Source organism: Mobula hypostoma, chromosome 21 (assembly GCF_963921235.1).
Source record: "Mobula hypostoma chromosome 21, sMobHyp1.1, whole genome shotgun sequence".
Lineage (NCBI taxonomy): Eukaryota > Metazoa > Chordata > Chondrichthyes > Myliobatiformes > Myliobatidae > Mobula > Mobula hypostoma.
The window spans coordinates 8,590,694-8,603,523 of NC_086117.1; the positions used below are offsets into that span (position 1 = coordinate 8,590,694).

The 12,830-nt window shown below is 37.1% G+C and overlaps 1 protein-coding gene across 8 annotated transcripts in view; it reads left to right on the forward strand.

The window, feature by feature from the left end:
- The window catches only part of gapvd1 (GTPase activating protein and VPS9 domains 1), a 121,381-nt gene that overhangs the window by 45,489 nt on the left and 63,062 nt on the right, over nt 1-12,830 (forward strand). For all 8 annotated transcript variants that reach the window (XM_063073400.1, XM_063073404.1, XM_063073405.1 and 5 more), the window contains 4 exons: nt 383-469; nt 3,859-3,993; nt 6,610-6,802; nt 10,674-10,831. In XM_063073400.1, the coding sequence (XP_062929470.1) occupies nt 383-469; nt 3,859-3,993; nt 6,610-6,802; nt 10,674-10,831 (573 nt within the window). The remainder of the gene's footprint in view (nt 1-382; nt 470-3,858; nt 3,994-6,609; nt 6,803-10,673; nt 10,832-12,830) is intronic.

Consider the following 12,830-nt stretch of genomic DNA (forward strand, 5'->3'; position numbering starts at 1 on the left):
CAGTCTACCGCAGTGCAGTTTCTGTACCATACCATGGCCTAAGAATAGCTGCCACACTAAATCCATCTGGTTCTTGGGGCTGTTAGATCCATTTGAAGTTTTGACCTCCACTGCTCTTTCCAGGAGTGAATTCTGGGTAGCTACCACCCAATGGATCGGAAAAGAAATTCTGGTTCACATTTCCACTAATCACTTTACAACATGGTTCAATCTGTGCTGATTATTGATACCCTTCCTGTGGGGCTGAATTGCCTCTGGGATTATGCTCATGAATAAGATCTGCCAGAGTGACATTGTTAACCTCTGTATCTTCCATTGTTCATGGATGCAATGCAGCCAAAGACAGTTTTGTGTCTCTAAAGCGTGCTGATTTGTATTTTAGGTGGGTCAACTCTTACAACAGTTGGCAATGATGGGAAGTGAGGAGGCCGATCCACGACTGAAGAACAGCCTTTCCAAGTTTGATAAAGTAAGCTATCACAATAGTATTGAGATTTAAGTCAAAAATCTGTAAGTGAATTTATTATCTAAGTACATACATGTCACCATATACTGCACTGAGATTAATTTTCTTGTAGGCATTCACAATAGATGCAAAGAAATATAATAGAATCAATGAAAAACTGCACACAATTAATGTGCAGAAGACAAACTGTGCAAATAGGAAAAAAGAAACGAAGAATAAATAAATAATACTGAGAACATGAGTCGTAGAGTTCTTGAAAGTGAGTCCATAGGTTGTGGAGTCAGTTCAGTATTGGGGTGAGTGAAGTTATCCACACTGATTCAAGCATCTGATAGTTGAAGGGTAATAACTGTTCCTGAGCCTGATGGTAAAAGTTGCAAGATGAATGGGGATCTTAACATGTTATAAATCTGTTATGGGAAAGCTGAAATGAGTGGTTCAAGATACAAATTTTAACTTATTTGCCCAAAATTGTTTAATATTTTATCTTTCTGCTTGGTCCATGAAGTATTGTGTATATGTAATCCAGTAACTGAAAGAAAATTGAATTATGTGCTCTGATTTTACTGAGTAGGTTTTAATTCGTTAAGTACTTTGTTGTCATGATCTACTTCATGTGATGACTCTGAGCTGGGAAGTTGCTGAATCATTTCAGATTGCTATGTTTGGTGATAGTCTATAACAATGAAATGTTTACTGGTTTTGGGTGGCGACTGATTTGACAATGCTGTGACAGCAAGCAAGTTACCTCACCATGTCATCCATCCACTAGGTCATGAATATTATATTTAGCTATCAGTTTAACTTGTGTTTTTGGTGGAATGCCTTTTACGATAAATCTCAGAAATGTCTTATGGCAAGCAACATGTTTTCTTCCCTGGTAAAGAAAATTATTGTATGCAAAATAATGTAGCACATTATGTAAAGAAGAGGAGACTGTAGTGATGTAGAATGGCTGCTAAGACTTAATTGCAGTGTTTTTCATCATTATAATTAGAACAAGTTGAGGAACAAGTCATTGGGTATATATAAAGTGAAAGTTGATAGGTTCTTGATTAGTAACAGTGTCGAAGGTTACAAGGAGAAGACAGGACAATGGAGCTGAGAGGGATAATATATCAGCCATGATGCAGTGGCAGAGCACATTCGATGGGCCAAATGGTTCTTGTGTCTTTAAGATTTTTGATAAATGAATAATCAAGAAAAAGCTTGAGAGTGAAGGTAGAAAACACTAGATCTTAGCAGCAAGGCGACATAGAATTTAGGGACTAAGATGAAGCTGGTGTTGAGATGGACTGCATGAGTCACCAAGGTCGGGAGGAAGTTTGCTATTTTGATTGGTATGACACAGCAAGCAAATTACCTCACAATGTCAACCACCCACCAGGTCATCAACATTATACTGTATTTAGTTGTCATTTTAACTTTCTTGTGTTTTTGGTCACTTGTTTGTTTTGTTATAGGGCAGTTATTACATTTTTAACAAGCAAATTTTAAGTCCTATTATATGCATGATAATCTGAAATATCCCCAGTTATTCAGAATTTGAGTGCAGGTTTCGAAACATTCTATAATGCAGCTTTTCATACATTGAGAGCTACTTGGAATTCATTACTTCCACCCAACCGGCAACCCCAAAAGATAAAATATCTTCCACTAGCAATTTCTTTATTTTCCTGTGGGTTCCTGTAAGAAAAATAAATCTCAATATTGTATATGGTATACATCAATAGTAAATTTACTTTGAATTTTGAGTGACAGTGTGTAACCATATCCAGTACCCAAATTGACTGTTCCTTTGGCAAACTAATAATTACCTCTGGTAAAATGAAGGTGCAAATGGTAGTCAATAAATGTGCTTGTATTTTGGATGCAACTCTTAACTCTGAATCTAAAATCCATTATGGAAACAAATTGCTGGAACTATGTTTTCCATGAGCCAGATAATGTCAGTGAATTGGAATGCTATATTTTTGACGGTGATATTTCGCTTCTCTGGCCTAGGTTTGAGTTTCAGCGAAGACTGTTGAGGTGAAGGGCTTTCTTGTCTGTGAAATTGGTTTGTTATGTCCAATTTTACTACTTAATGGGTGTGTGCTTGAAGAACATAACTTCTCTAGTTTATTTTTTGGCATCTGCCCAGATGAAGTGTGAAGTAGTACTTTTTCTAGAAAATGAGGCAAATGAGATCAAAGGTAACAAAGTTCTTAGAATGGGGTGGATAGAATCCTGGAAGTTAGTTATGCATGAAACATTATCCAGAATATAGTAGATATATCAAATAAAACACACTGAGAAATGTAGCTGGGGTAGCATTTCTTCCTTGCCAAAGTAAAACTATGAACATTTCTACCACATAATTAAAATTACATATGCTAAAATGAAAGCACAATTATTCTTCTGGAGTAACATTATTTCAAAGTTGCTTGTTATAATCCCCTTTAAGGAGGCAGGACCATCTTAAGTCACAAGATTGTATCAGATTGAAACATGGAACATGAGAAAAAGTTGTTAAATTTATAAATGACAGATGTCATTTTAATATTTCATATCATTGGATGGAAATCCAGTATCAAAACTTACATAGCTGTGCAAGAGATTTCCCCCAGAATGACTAATCAAAGCAGAGGGAAAGAATTGCTTTACTGTTAACGTGCTTTTAACTTGTGGTGCCACTTATTCAGTCAATTCTCCAAGTCTTTCATTTGATAAAGTAAGCTGTTAAAACACTTTGAAATCCAGAAGATGACATGGTAACATAGTAGTTAGCACAGCATTTTACAGTGCAGGTGACCTGGGTTCAGTTCCAGCCTCTGTAAGGAGATTGTACGTTCTCCCTGTGACCGCGTGGATTTCCTCTGCGTCCTCTAGTATCCTCCCACAGTCCAAAGTTGTACTGGTTGATGGGTTAATTAGTCATTGTAAATTGTCCTGTGATTAGACTAGGATTAAATCGGGGGATTGCTGAGCCGCGTGGTTTGAAGAGCCTATTCTGAGCTGTATTTCAGTAAATGGTTTAAAGTGTTTACAGTGCAGTGACTGAAGTAATAGATGGAGGGCCAGGGGACTAAGTAGAATAGTTGATCAGGTAAACTGCCTGGCGAAGAAACTTTTAAGGTGGATTGAAGTTTGGTTTTAATAACGTATAGTGCTATCTAGGATGGAGCCTTTGGAAATGGGAACTACTACTGAATAACCCTGTCCACTGTGACAGTTGTTAATGTGGAATGCCTCAACATTCTGCTCAGCAGCCACTGTGATATTCTTGTTGCAGCATTGTGCTACCCATGGAATGAAATGACAAAAAGGCATTCACACAGACGTGCCAATGGTAAGCAGTACAGACTGTTCATTTCTGGAGAATGTGATGTATTCTGATATATTTTGTGCAGAGTTGCGTTGCAGCTTTCTTGGATGTGATCATTGGAGGCCGTACAGTGGAAACCCCTCCCATGTCCTCAGTGAATTTGCTGGAAGGACTCAGCAGAACTGTGGTCTACATGACACACAGCCAACTTCTGAACTTGGTAAGTTGATGCCTTTTACTTTGTTTTGCATGTGGCCAATATTGTGGGCAAGAGGTGAAAGTCACTTTTTAAGAGACTTAAGGTGGCAGATTTCCTGACAAGCCAGGTAGTATGTAGGTTTGTAACATCTATATAACTTGACATGATGGGCAAAAACAAGATTTTGCATTTTTCCCAATCATGGTGTGCTATATATGAATTCAAAGCTACCAACTATTTGACACTAATGTATTTTTCGCTATTCAAAGAACTGTCTTTTGATAATGTATTAATGCAAGAAAACTTTTCTCTCTGTAAATGGAAGTTTTGTACAAGTTGCATTCAGAATCGTTTGTTTTCCCCTTTGGACTCTGTTCCCTTTTTGTTTGCTTATACTATTTGTGTATTTCTCTTTCATTTTAGCATAGTGGTTAGCATAACACTTTACAGCACCAACTGTAAGTTTGGAGTTCAGTTCCTGCCACTGTCTGTAAGCAGTTTGTATGTTCTCCCTCTGACAATTTGGGTTTCCTCTGGGTGCTCAGGTTTCCTCTCACATAGACATACAAGTTAGGATTAATAAATTGTGGGCAAGCTATGTTGATGTTGGGAGCTTGGCGACACTTGTGGACTGCCCCCAGGACATTCCGGATGTGTTGGTCGATTTGATTGTATGTTTTAATGTACATGTGACAAATAAAGCTAATCTTTAGATGAGAGGTAGATGCATACATTATCTTACTTTCTAACAAACTTGCTTATTATTGTTCTTTTACCCTGCTATATATTTCTGCTCAAAGTATTTTACCCTGCTATGTATCTCTTATCCTGTTATGTGATTTCACTTTTTGCTGAAGACATTGTGATACTAGTTGCTGATCACTTGATCTTTTGCAGAACAAAAGGACACATAGCTGAATCCATTTTTGATGTGCACCTGTTAGCTTACTGTGTTCACTAATGCACAACCAAGGTTACTCCCATTTGGCATTAATTAGAAAGCAGTTCATTTGCAGATGCAATTTTTTATTGCATTGGCAAAACTGTAACAGTTCTTTATGGGTTTGATATTCACCTTTAACCCAATTTCTTTTCATCAAAGCAAACCTCAAATTTTTAGCCCACTGCTGTACCATATGGATTTGTGTCCCCCTGCATTTTATTTTTGAGTGCAGGAAAGAGCAGGTGAGGATTGAATCTAGCTTCCCAGTATTATCTTGAAGTCTGTGTAGATGACATATTTTATGTTGTTTAATATGTGATGAAATTCAGAGTTGTTTTGGCGAGCAGCCATGGTTAATACTGTCGGCAGTCAGCACTGTACAGTTGAGTAAATCAGCTCAGTGATGTTGTGCTCATCAACCCCTGAAGACCGACTTTAAATTTGGAACTTTTATCATGGATGCCTGCACACTTAGACCCTAAGACACAGGAGCAAAGTTAGGCTACTTGGCCCATCAAGTCTGCTCAACTATTCGATCGTAGCTGACTTATTATCCCTCTCATCCCCATTCTCCTGCCTTTTCCCCGTAACCTTTGCCTTACTAATCAAGAACGTCAACTTCAGCTTTAAATATACGCATTGACTTGGCTTCCACAGCTGCCTGTGGCCATGAGTTCCATAGATTCACCACCGTCTGGTTGAAGAAATTCATCATTTCTCTTCTAAAGGGATGTCTTTGTATTCTGAGGCTGCGCCCTCTGGTCCTAGACTTTCCCACAATTTGAAACATCCTGTGTATGTTAATTCTAAATAGGCCTTTCAGTATTTGATAGGTTTCAGTGAGATCCCTCACCATTCTTCTAAGTTCCACGAGTCTGTCTTCAACAGACCCACATCCATCAAACGCTCCTCATGCGTTCACCCTTTCATTCCTGGGGTTATTCTCATAAACATCCTCCAGACCAGGAGTTCCCATCCTTCTTCATGCCTTAGACTAATACCTAAGTAACCTGTAGACCCCAGGTTGGGAACCCCTGCTTTTGACCCTTTCCAATGCCAACAGATCCTTAGATTTTCTGAGTTGTGGAAGAGAGGAGGTGAAAAGAATGTAAGGGTACACTTAAAAGTGTGTTGTAAGATAATTATGTTGATTATAAAAGCTGGCATCAATTCCTGGACATTGTAATGTGATTGTAAGTGGTGTATTTTGTGTACTTTTGAGGTTTAAGAGAGACTGCCTGCTGTTTTAAAGTGTAAAAAAAGAGCAATTAAGCCAATAGTAATCATGCTGATAAAATGCTTAAAATGTCTTCAGAAATTTGGAGCAGGAGCTATGAATGATTCAGGTGAATTGATTTGGTGTGAACACATTTGGAGTAATGCTTTGAAAGGTCGGCAGTTCTTTGGAGGCTAACATTAGAAGACTTTGGTAATTGGACTTGTTTATATGTACATTTATCCTTTTGGTATACAAGATTAGTAGGACTTTGGGTGCTATCTTTTGAGTCTGAAGCCCATGTCACACAAGAAACATCAAACATTCACCTACTCTGATGATGTAAACTTAACAATAATGTAGTGCTTACAAACAGTTCTTCACAAAGTTGCATTGGATGTTTCAGCTGGAGAACGCAAAAGAGTTTGCTGTTTTGAAAGTTTCATAATTAAGTTGTGAATTTTTAATTTGTACATAGGTTAGCTTTGCAAGACATGTAATGCCAGGAGAATTGCTAAGAGAAGAGGACAGAATGGCTCTGGAAAACCTTATCATTAATGTTCCACATCATAGAACAGGGAAGAGCAATAGTCTTGAGCTGACTCCATCCAGCACACCCCAGCTGTCTCCTGCGACTACTCCAGCCAACAAAAAAAATCGACTGCAAATAGGTAGGGTATATAGCTGCTTTAGTTAATCTTGTAGGGGTAAACACGATCTTAAACCTGAATTAAAATGAAAAATTAAATGTATTAATTCTTTATATTTTGCAGTGGTTTGCATGTTTCTGTGGGATTTTATAGTATATTTGATTTTTGTGAATATCAACTAAATTGCAAGGAACTTTGTGTTCTTGTTTATGAAATTAATACATTGAAACGTTGAAGTTAAGTTCAGGTGACAGTGCAACGGTATACTTCAGTCTATAGAAATGGATCTCTAGGTTTATTTTTGTAAATAAATCTGTATTGTGCATAACCAATATGCACGTTTTCATTCACTCTTTCTGATGTAGGAGATTTACCAATAAGGCTGGAGAACAGTTTGAAATCGGTTAAGAACTATTTGTGGTTCTGCTACTGTAAAGAAATGCTTAACTTTTACTTAGTAATCAACAGTCTAAGTTATTTGAAAGTAATCAAATTCTTGCTGCAATATTTACTCCAATTTATTGAAACAATGGCTAATTACTATCCAATTACTCTTGATGTACAATCTAATTCCAAATGCACCCCACTTCCCTCTCCAGGAAAGTTGTCTTACCCTTAAAGTCCCTTTAGCCTTAATATTTCACAAGAGTTGCCAAGAGGAAGCTCTTTTAAGGAGATTGGAGGAAAGTATAGGGGGATGTCATCAGTTTTACACAGTGAGTGTGTGCAAAGCTCTTCTGGGGTGATGGTAGAGGTAGAAACATTAGAGACGTTTAATTAGCTTTTAGATGGGCACGTGGGTGATAGAAAAATCGAGGGCTGTGTAGGAGTGAAGGCTTATATTGTTCTGTATTGTTCTATGTTCTAAAACTACCCAGCACCGCATCGTGGTTATTATGCACATCAACTTCGACCGTGGTTCCCAGCCTTTATTATGCTATGGACCCCTACCATTAACCAAGGACCCCAGATTGGAAACCCTTGACTTAGACAGGGAGTTTTTACATTGATCTGCACAGCTGAGCCTGATTTTCTTTCATCAAATAATTATTCTTGTGATCTGTGGAACATGACAAGATCACCATTTATTGTACCAGGCTCACACATTACTTGTTTGGAGATGGGTGTAAGTACAACATGTTGGATTCACCTGTAAACCACTCTGAGCTGGGAGGTCTCCTTTACTAGATAAGTCCTGTAGAGCAGGTTTTTAATGCCAGCACATCACAATGAACGTTATTGCTGCACCCTTTTGTTGCTTTAAGTTAGAGCAATTAAATTCTTGAAGCAGGGTTGTTTTCTTTAATCTAGTAAGCAGTCTAACCGATTGAGCTCTTGTTTGCAGGACTTTGGATTGCTAATTCAGTAACAGTACTGCTTAATTAATTTGTGGTGAGAGTTGGCAACTAGTGATCAAGAGTGACGACACCGCTTGACTGAGGAAATTAGTTACCCTGGTCATTTAAGATAAATCATTTTGTTTTGTTTCATTGTGAATACATCTAATGAGAAATTAATCTTTTTCTGTGTTTAAAGTTCTATCTGTATTAAATCTTTGCAATTATATCAGCTAAAACAACATTTTACCTAGAATTTATTTGTATTGACCACTAAACTGTTTTGCCAAGTTTTCAATCCAGCTGCATGTTGTTACATTTGAGGAATATAGCTTTGGACTGTTAATCCAATTAGCACATAATACATAGTTTAAGTTACTGTGGAAGTGAAAAATATAATGTAAATTTGTTATCATACGGAAGAAAGTTTAATGAATTGATTTGTGTGTTTCCTTTTTGAGTGTTCAGGTAATTGATTTCAATATCAGGAACAAATCACATTCTTATGTCCTTTCATCCAATTTTCAAACCATTTATTCTGTGATATAAGTGCAAGCAATTTTTTATTTTAGCTGAAGCAGTTAAATTAACATGAATCCTAACAAAAATAGAATATATTTGAAAATATATTTGGTCTTGTTACATCTATGTTATATGCAGCATATTTTATTCACTTGAAAGAAAATGAACCCTATTTTCCTTGGACTGGACAAAGAACCATAACAGCACTATTCTACCTTTTCTACATGGTAAATACCATTATTTTCCTGGTCTTCGAGATTTACGTTGGTTTGGCATGTTGTCATAGACAAGACTTCAAAGATTGGGAAAAGTACTCAGTTTGTAGAATGTTGAGAACCTTCTGTATTGTAAATAATAAATGGTAATATTTATAGAGTGATTTTTTTTGTGCAGAATGAAAGTATGCACAAAGGGGATTTTAATGTTATTAACCTGCATTTGATTTCCATTTCTTTAATGCTGCCCATACCCAGGACAACAATTAGCATCCATTACCGCCTGGGATACCTCAGCTACAAATCTGACTGCTCACATCCCTCTTGTAGCTCCATTTGGTGGGTAACAGTTCCATACATAGAAGGTTCCAGAAGCCACAAAGTCTGGAATGGTTAAAACTTCCTTGTGAGAATTGTTGAAATGAATGTTTGGTTCCTTTTTAATTGTGCCCACTGAGGCACAGAAACTGTACCTGCCACTTTCTGAATGCAGCCAAAGTCAAAAACTCTGTTTAACTTTGTCACAGAACAATGGTCAGTTTCATCAATCATAAAAACAGTGAGATAAACTTCATAGATTGGATGATGATATTTGGTGTTCACCCAGTTAACTTTATTTTTATACTTCGTCCAATAATTTCTTTTCCTTTCAAGAAATTTTACACATGATTTAATCTGTGAGGTGATGTTCAATATTTCCTATGCAGCACTAAAATTAAAAGGTATTCTAGGTGATGGTTATTGAACCATAATGAATTTGAATATAGTTTAATGTGCATCTCACACCAAAGAGCTTAAGTGAGACTGAGTCCGTGAGGTTTGGGGTACAAACCCTCTAGGTGTTGTACTTTGTACAAAGGAGGACCTCTGGTGGAGGTCAGCTATCTTGGTCCTTGCTGTTATTCTCTGGAAGCTTAGTGATCTTTGCTTAGAAGATTGAAATGAAGGTGCTGCTTGAATGTGACTCCAAGCAGTTGTAATAGCTGAAAAACTGCTTGAACATGAAAACCTCATTACCTTTTTCTTAATTTTAAAAAAAGCATGGTTGCTTTAACTTGAATACGCTGTGGAAGGAAATATCGCATCTCCTTTTTTAATCAGACACTATCATCACATTGAATGTTTTCACAGATTGTGTTTACACATTTAATGAAACTGCATATTCTTGTGCACAAAGAAATTGTAAAGGAATATTTCAATTAATTTTAGAGAGGTTACCAAGCAGATTGTTTTAGCTGAGCATGTATTATCTTGTACTTGCAGTGTAGAAACCAGTCTCAACAGCTCCGTCTCCACATGACCCACAACTAACCCCATCATTGTCCTATAATTCATTTGGGTTTTTAATGTATCTATTATTTACATTACTTTATATTAGCGACTTCTGCATTTTGCGAAGCTCTGGATAGAGGTTTCTTCTGAATGTCCAGCCTAACTTAGAAGTGACCATCTTATGTTTATGACCCAGTCCCAGTTCTGGTATGGGAAGGTTCTGGTCTTTCCCATTGAAGCAAAACATTTTCTTAACACACCCCTCGTCAAACTCTTTGCCAATTTTACACTTCGGTCCATTCTTATGATACAAATATCAAAGGAATTTATTGCTTGTCCCTGACTGCCCCAGACCTGAAGGTAAGGAAGGTCTTTACCTTATTGCAGTCCTTGCATTGACAGTTGTCGTATTATAGTCAGTAACTATCTGCAATTGTACCTACGTTGTTGGTGTTCCTATCTTGGGGTATTTTACAATTAAATTTGTCTGCAACCTAAACTTTGAGATGAAGTTGGAAAAGGTTTTGTAAATGTGATATCTTACAGCTGGAAGAAATAAAACCAGGACAAATGAAGCCAAGGATCACACAGAACATGAAAATGCAATACAAGAAACCCTGCAGGAAGTGCAGCCTGAAGAAGTATTGGTCATTTCACTGGGCGTTGCTTCACAGATGACACCGGGGATGATGTCTGAAAATGAGGTACCACGGATTATAAGAGTTTTGTGTTTCAAGAACTGTCTTATTTTTTACTGTTGAAATTGATGAACCATTGGCAAGTACTGTGAAATAATCAGTAATTATTTTTCATAACTTAGCAAGGGTATTAATGATTGTAGAATCTACCCACCACCCCATGTCACTCATCAGCATTCCACCCCAGTTAATGATTTGATGAGATTCATGGGGTTCACTTTAGATGTATTCATGAGGGATCAAAAACCCTCAAAGGATTAATTGTGATACATGGTCTGGATTCTACATGCCTTTTTGGCTTTCAGGCTGTTAACAGCTCCTCCAGTAAACACTTTGTCAAACATGTTTTCCAATACCTTATATTTAGTCACCTTTAATCTTGTACCATGCCTCATCTCACAGAATTTTGGAATCCTTTCTTTGTTAGAGCTACAAAACTGCTTATTTTAGGAGAAAATGTTTCTCTAGCTATTAATATTAGAACATAAAGAACAAGAGCCGGTGAGCCAGTTGGCCGCTTGAGCTTGCTGCTCAATTAAAATAAGATTGCTTTTTTTTAAAACCATGCTTAATGAGCTTATTTTCCAAGTTCATAGTTATACTTTATTGATCCCAGGGGAAATTGGTTTTCGTTACAGTTGTACCATAAATATTAAATAGTAATAGAACCATAAATAGTTAAATAGTAATATGTAAATTATGAAATAAGTCCAGGACCAGCCTATTGGCTCAGGGTGTCTGACCCTCCAAGGGAGGAGTTGTAAAGTTTGATGGCCACAGGCAGGAATGACTTCCTATGACGCTCTGTGCTGCATCTTGGTGTTATCAGTTTTCCCCAAAGACCTATGTTAAACTAATTGGCTGATGATGTAAAGCTGCTAAAACCAATCATTCATGAATGCAATAGACCAGTGTTCTACATGATACCCATAGTATCACTTTTAAAATTTAAAGAAAAATATAATCATAGACCTTCAGTGCTACTTTTCTAATGAGTTACCTCCATCACTTGTAAACTTTAGTAGAGGAAATTTCTGAGAAATTTGCTAATTTTGTTAGAAATTGTGTCCCAAAATTTTATGCAATAATGGGCGCCATGGTAGTATGGTGGTTAGTGTGACGCTATTTCAGCTTGGGCCATTGGAGTTCGGAATTCAATTCGAGTGCCACCTGTAAGGAGTTTGTACGTTTGCCCTGTGATTACTGGGAGCTCCAGTTTCTTCTCACAGTCCAAAGATCTACTGGTTGATAGTTTAATTGGTCATTGTAAACTGTTCTGTGGTTAGGCTGGGGTTAAATAGGTGGGTTGCTGGGTGGTGCAGCTCATTCGGCTGGAAGAACCTGTTCCCCACTCTTTCTCTAAATAAGTAAATTCTGTCTGCATTGCTGGAAATGTTTGACCAATAATCTTGAAATTAACAAGTTTTAATTGTAACAAATCACTTCTAGGAGGCCGTTTCTCACTCCACCACCCACCACTGTCTTTATCAAACTCACTTAAAACCAAGAAGCAACAGAATTATTTCACTTAACCCAGAAACTACAGATGTGTAGTACTTTGTGTTCTGTTGGCAAGAGACACAAAAACATTTTTGTTCAGTTGGCGTTGGGAAGGTTGTTTGGTATCTTGTTACGTCATTGCAAAACAATTTATTAGACCTATTTTATGTTTTCCTCGTCTTGATAATTCATTTAAATTTTATGATGTCCATTAATTTGCAAAAGCATATAAAGCTAATTGATTATTTCCTAGAATATTGCTACTACAGTGATTTTTCTTAAATATTCTTTGTAGTTTAGCATTCAGCAGTTTGGTCTTTTGCTGGAGAACCAGAGCATGCTATTTGCTTCATACATATATAAAAAAAGGCAGTATAGTGACAAACGCACATTGATTGATGCTGCATTAATTACAACATTCCACCCACCAGAGGAAACAAAAGGGAGATTTGCACCACCAAGTGGCCATTCTACCTACTACAACTGAATTTGGATTATGATGAAG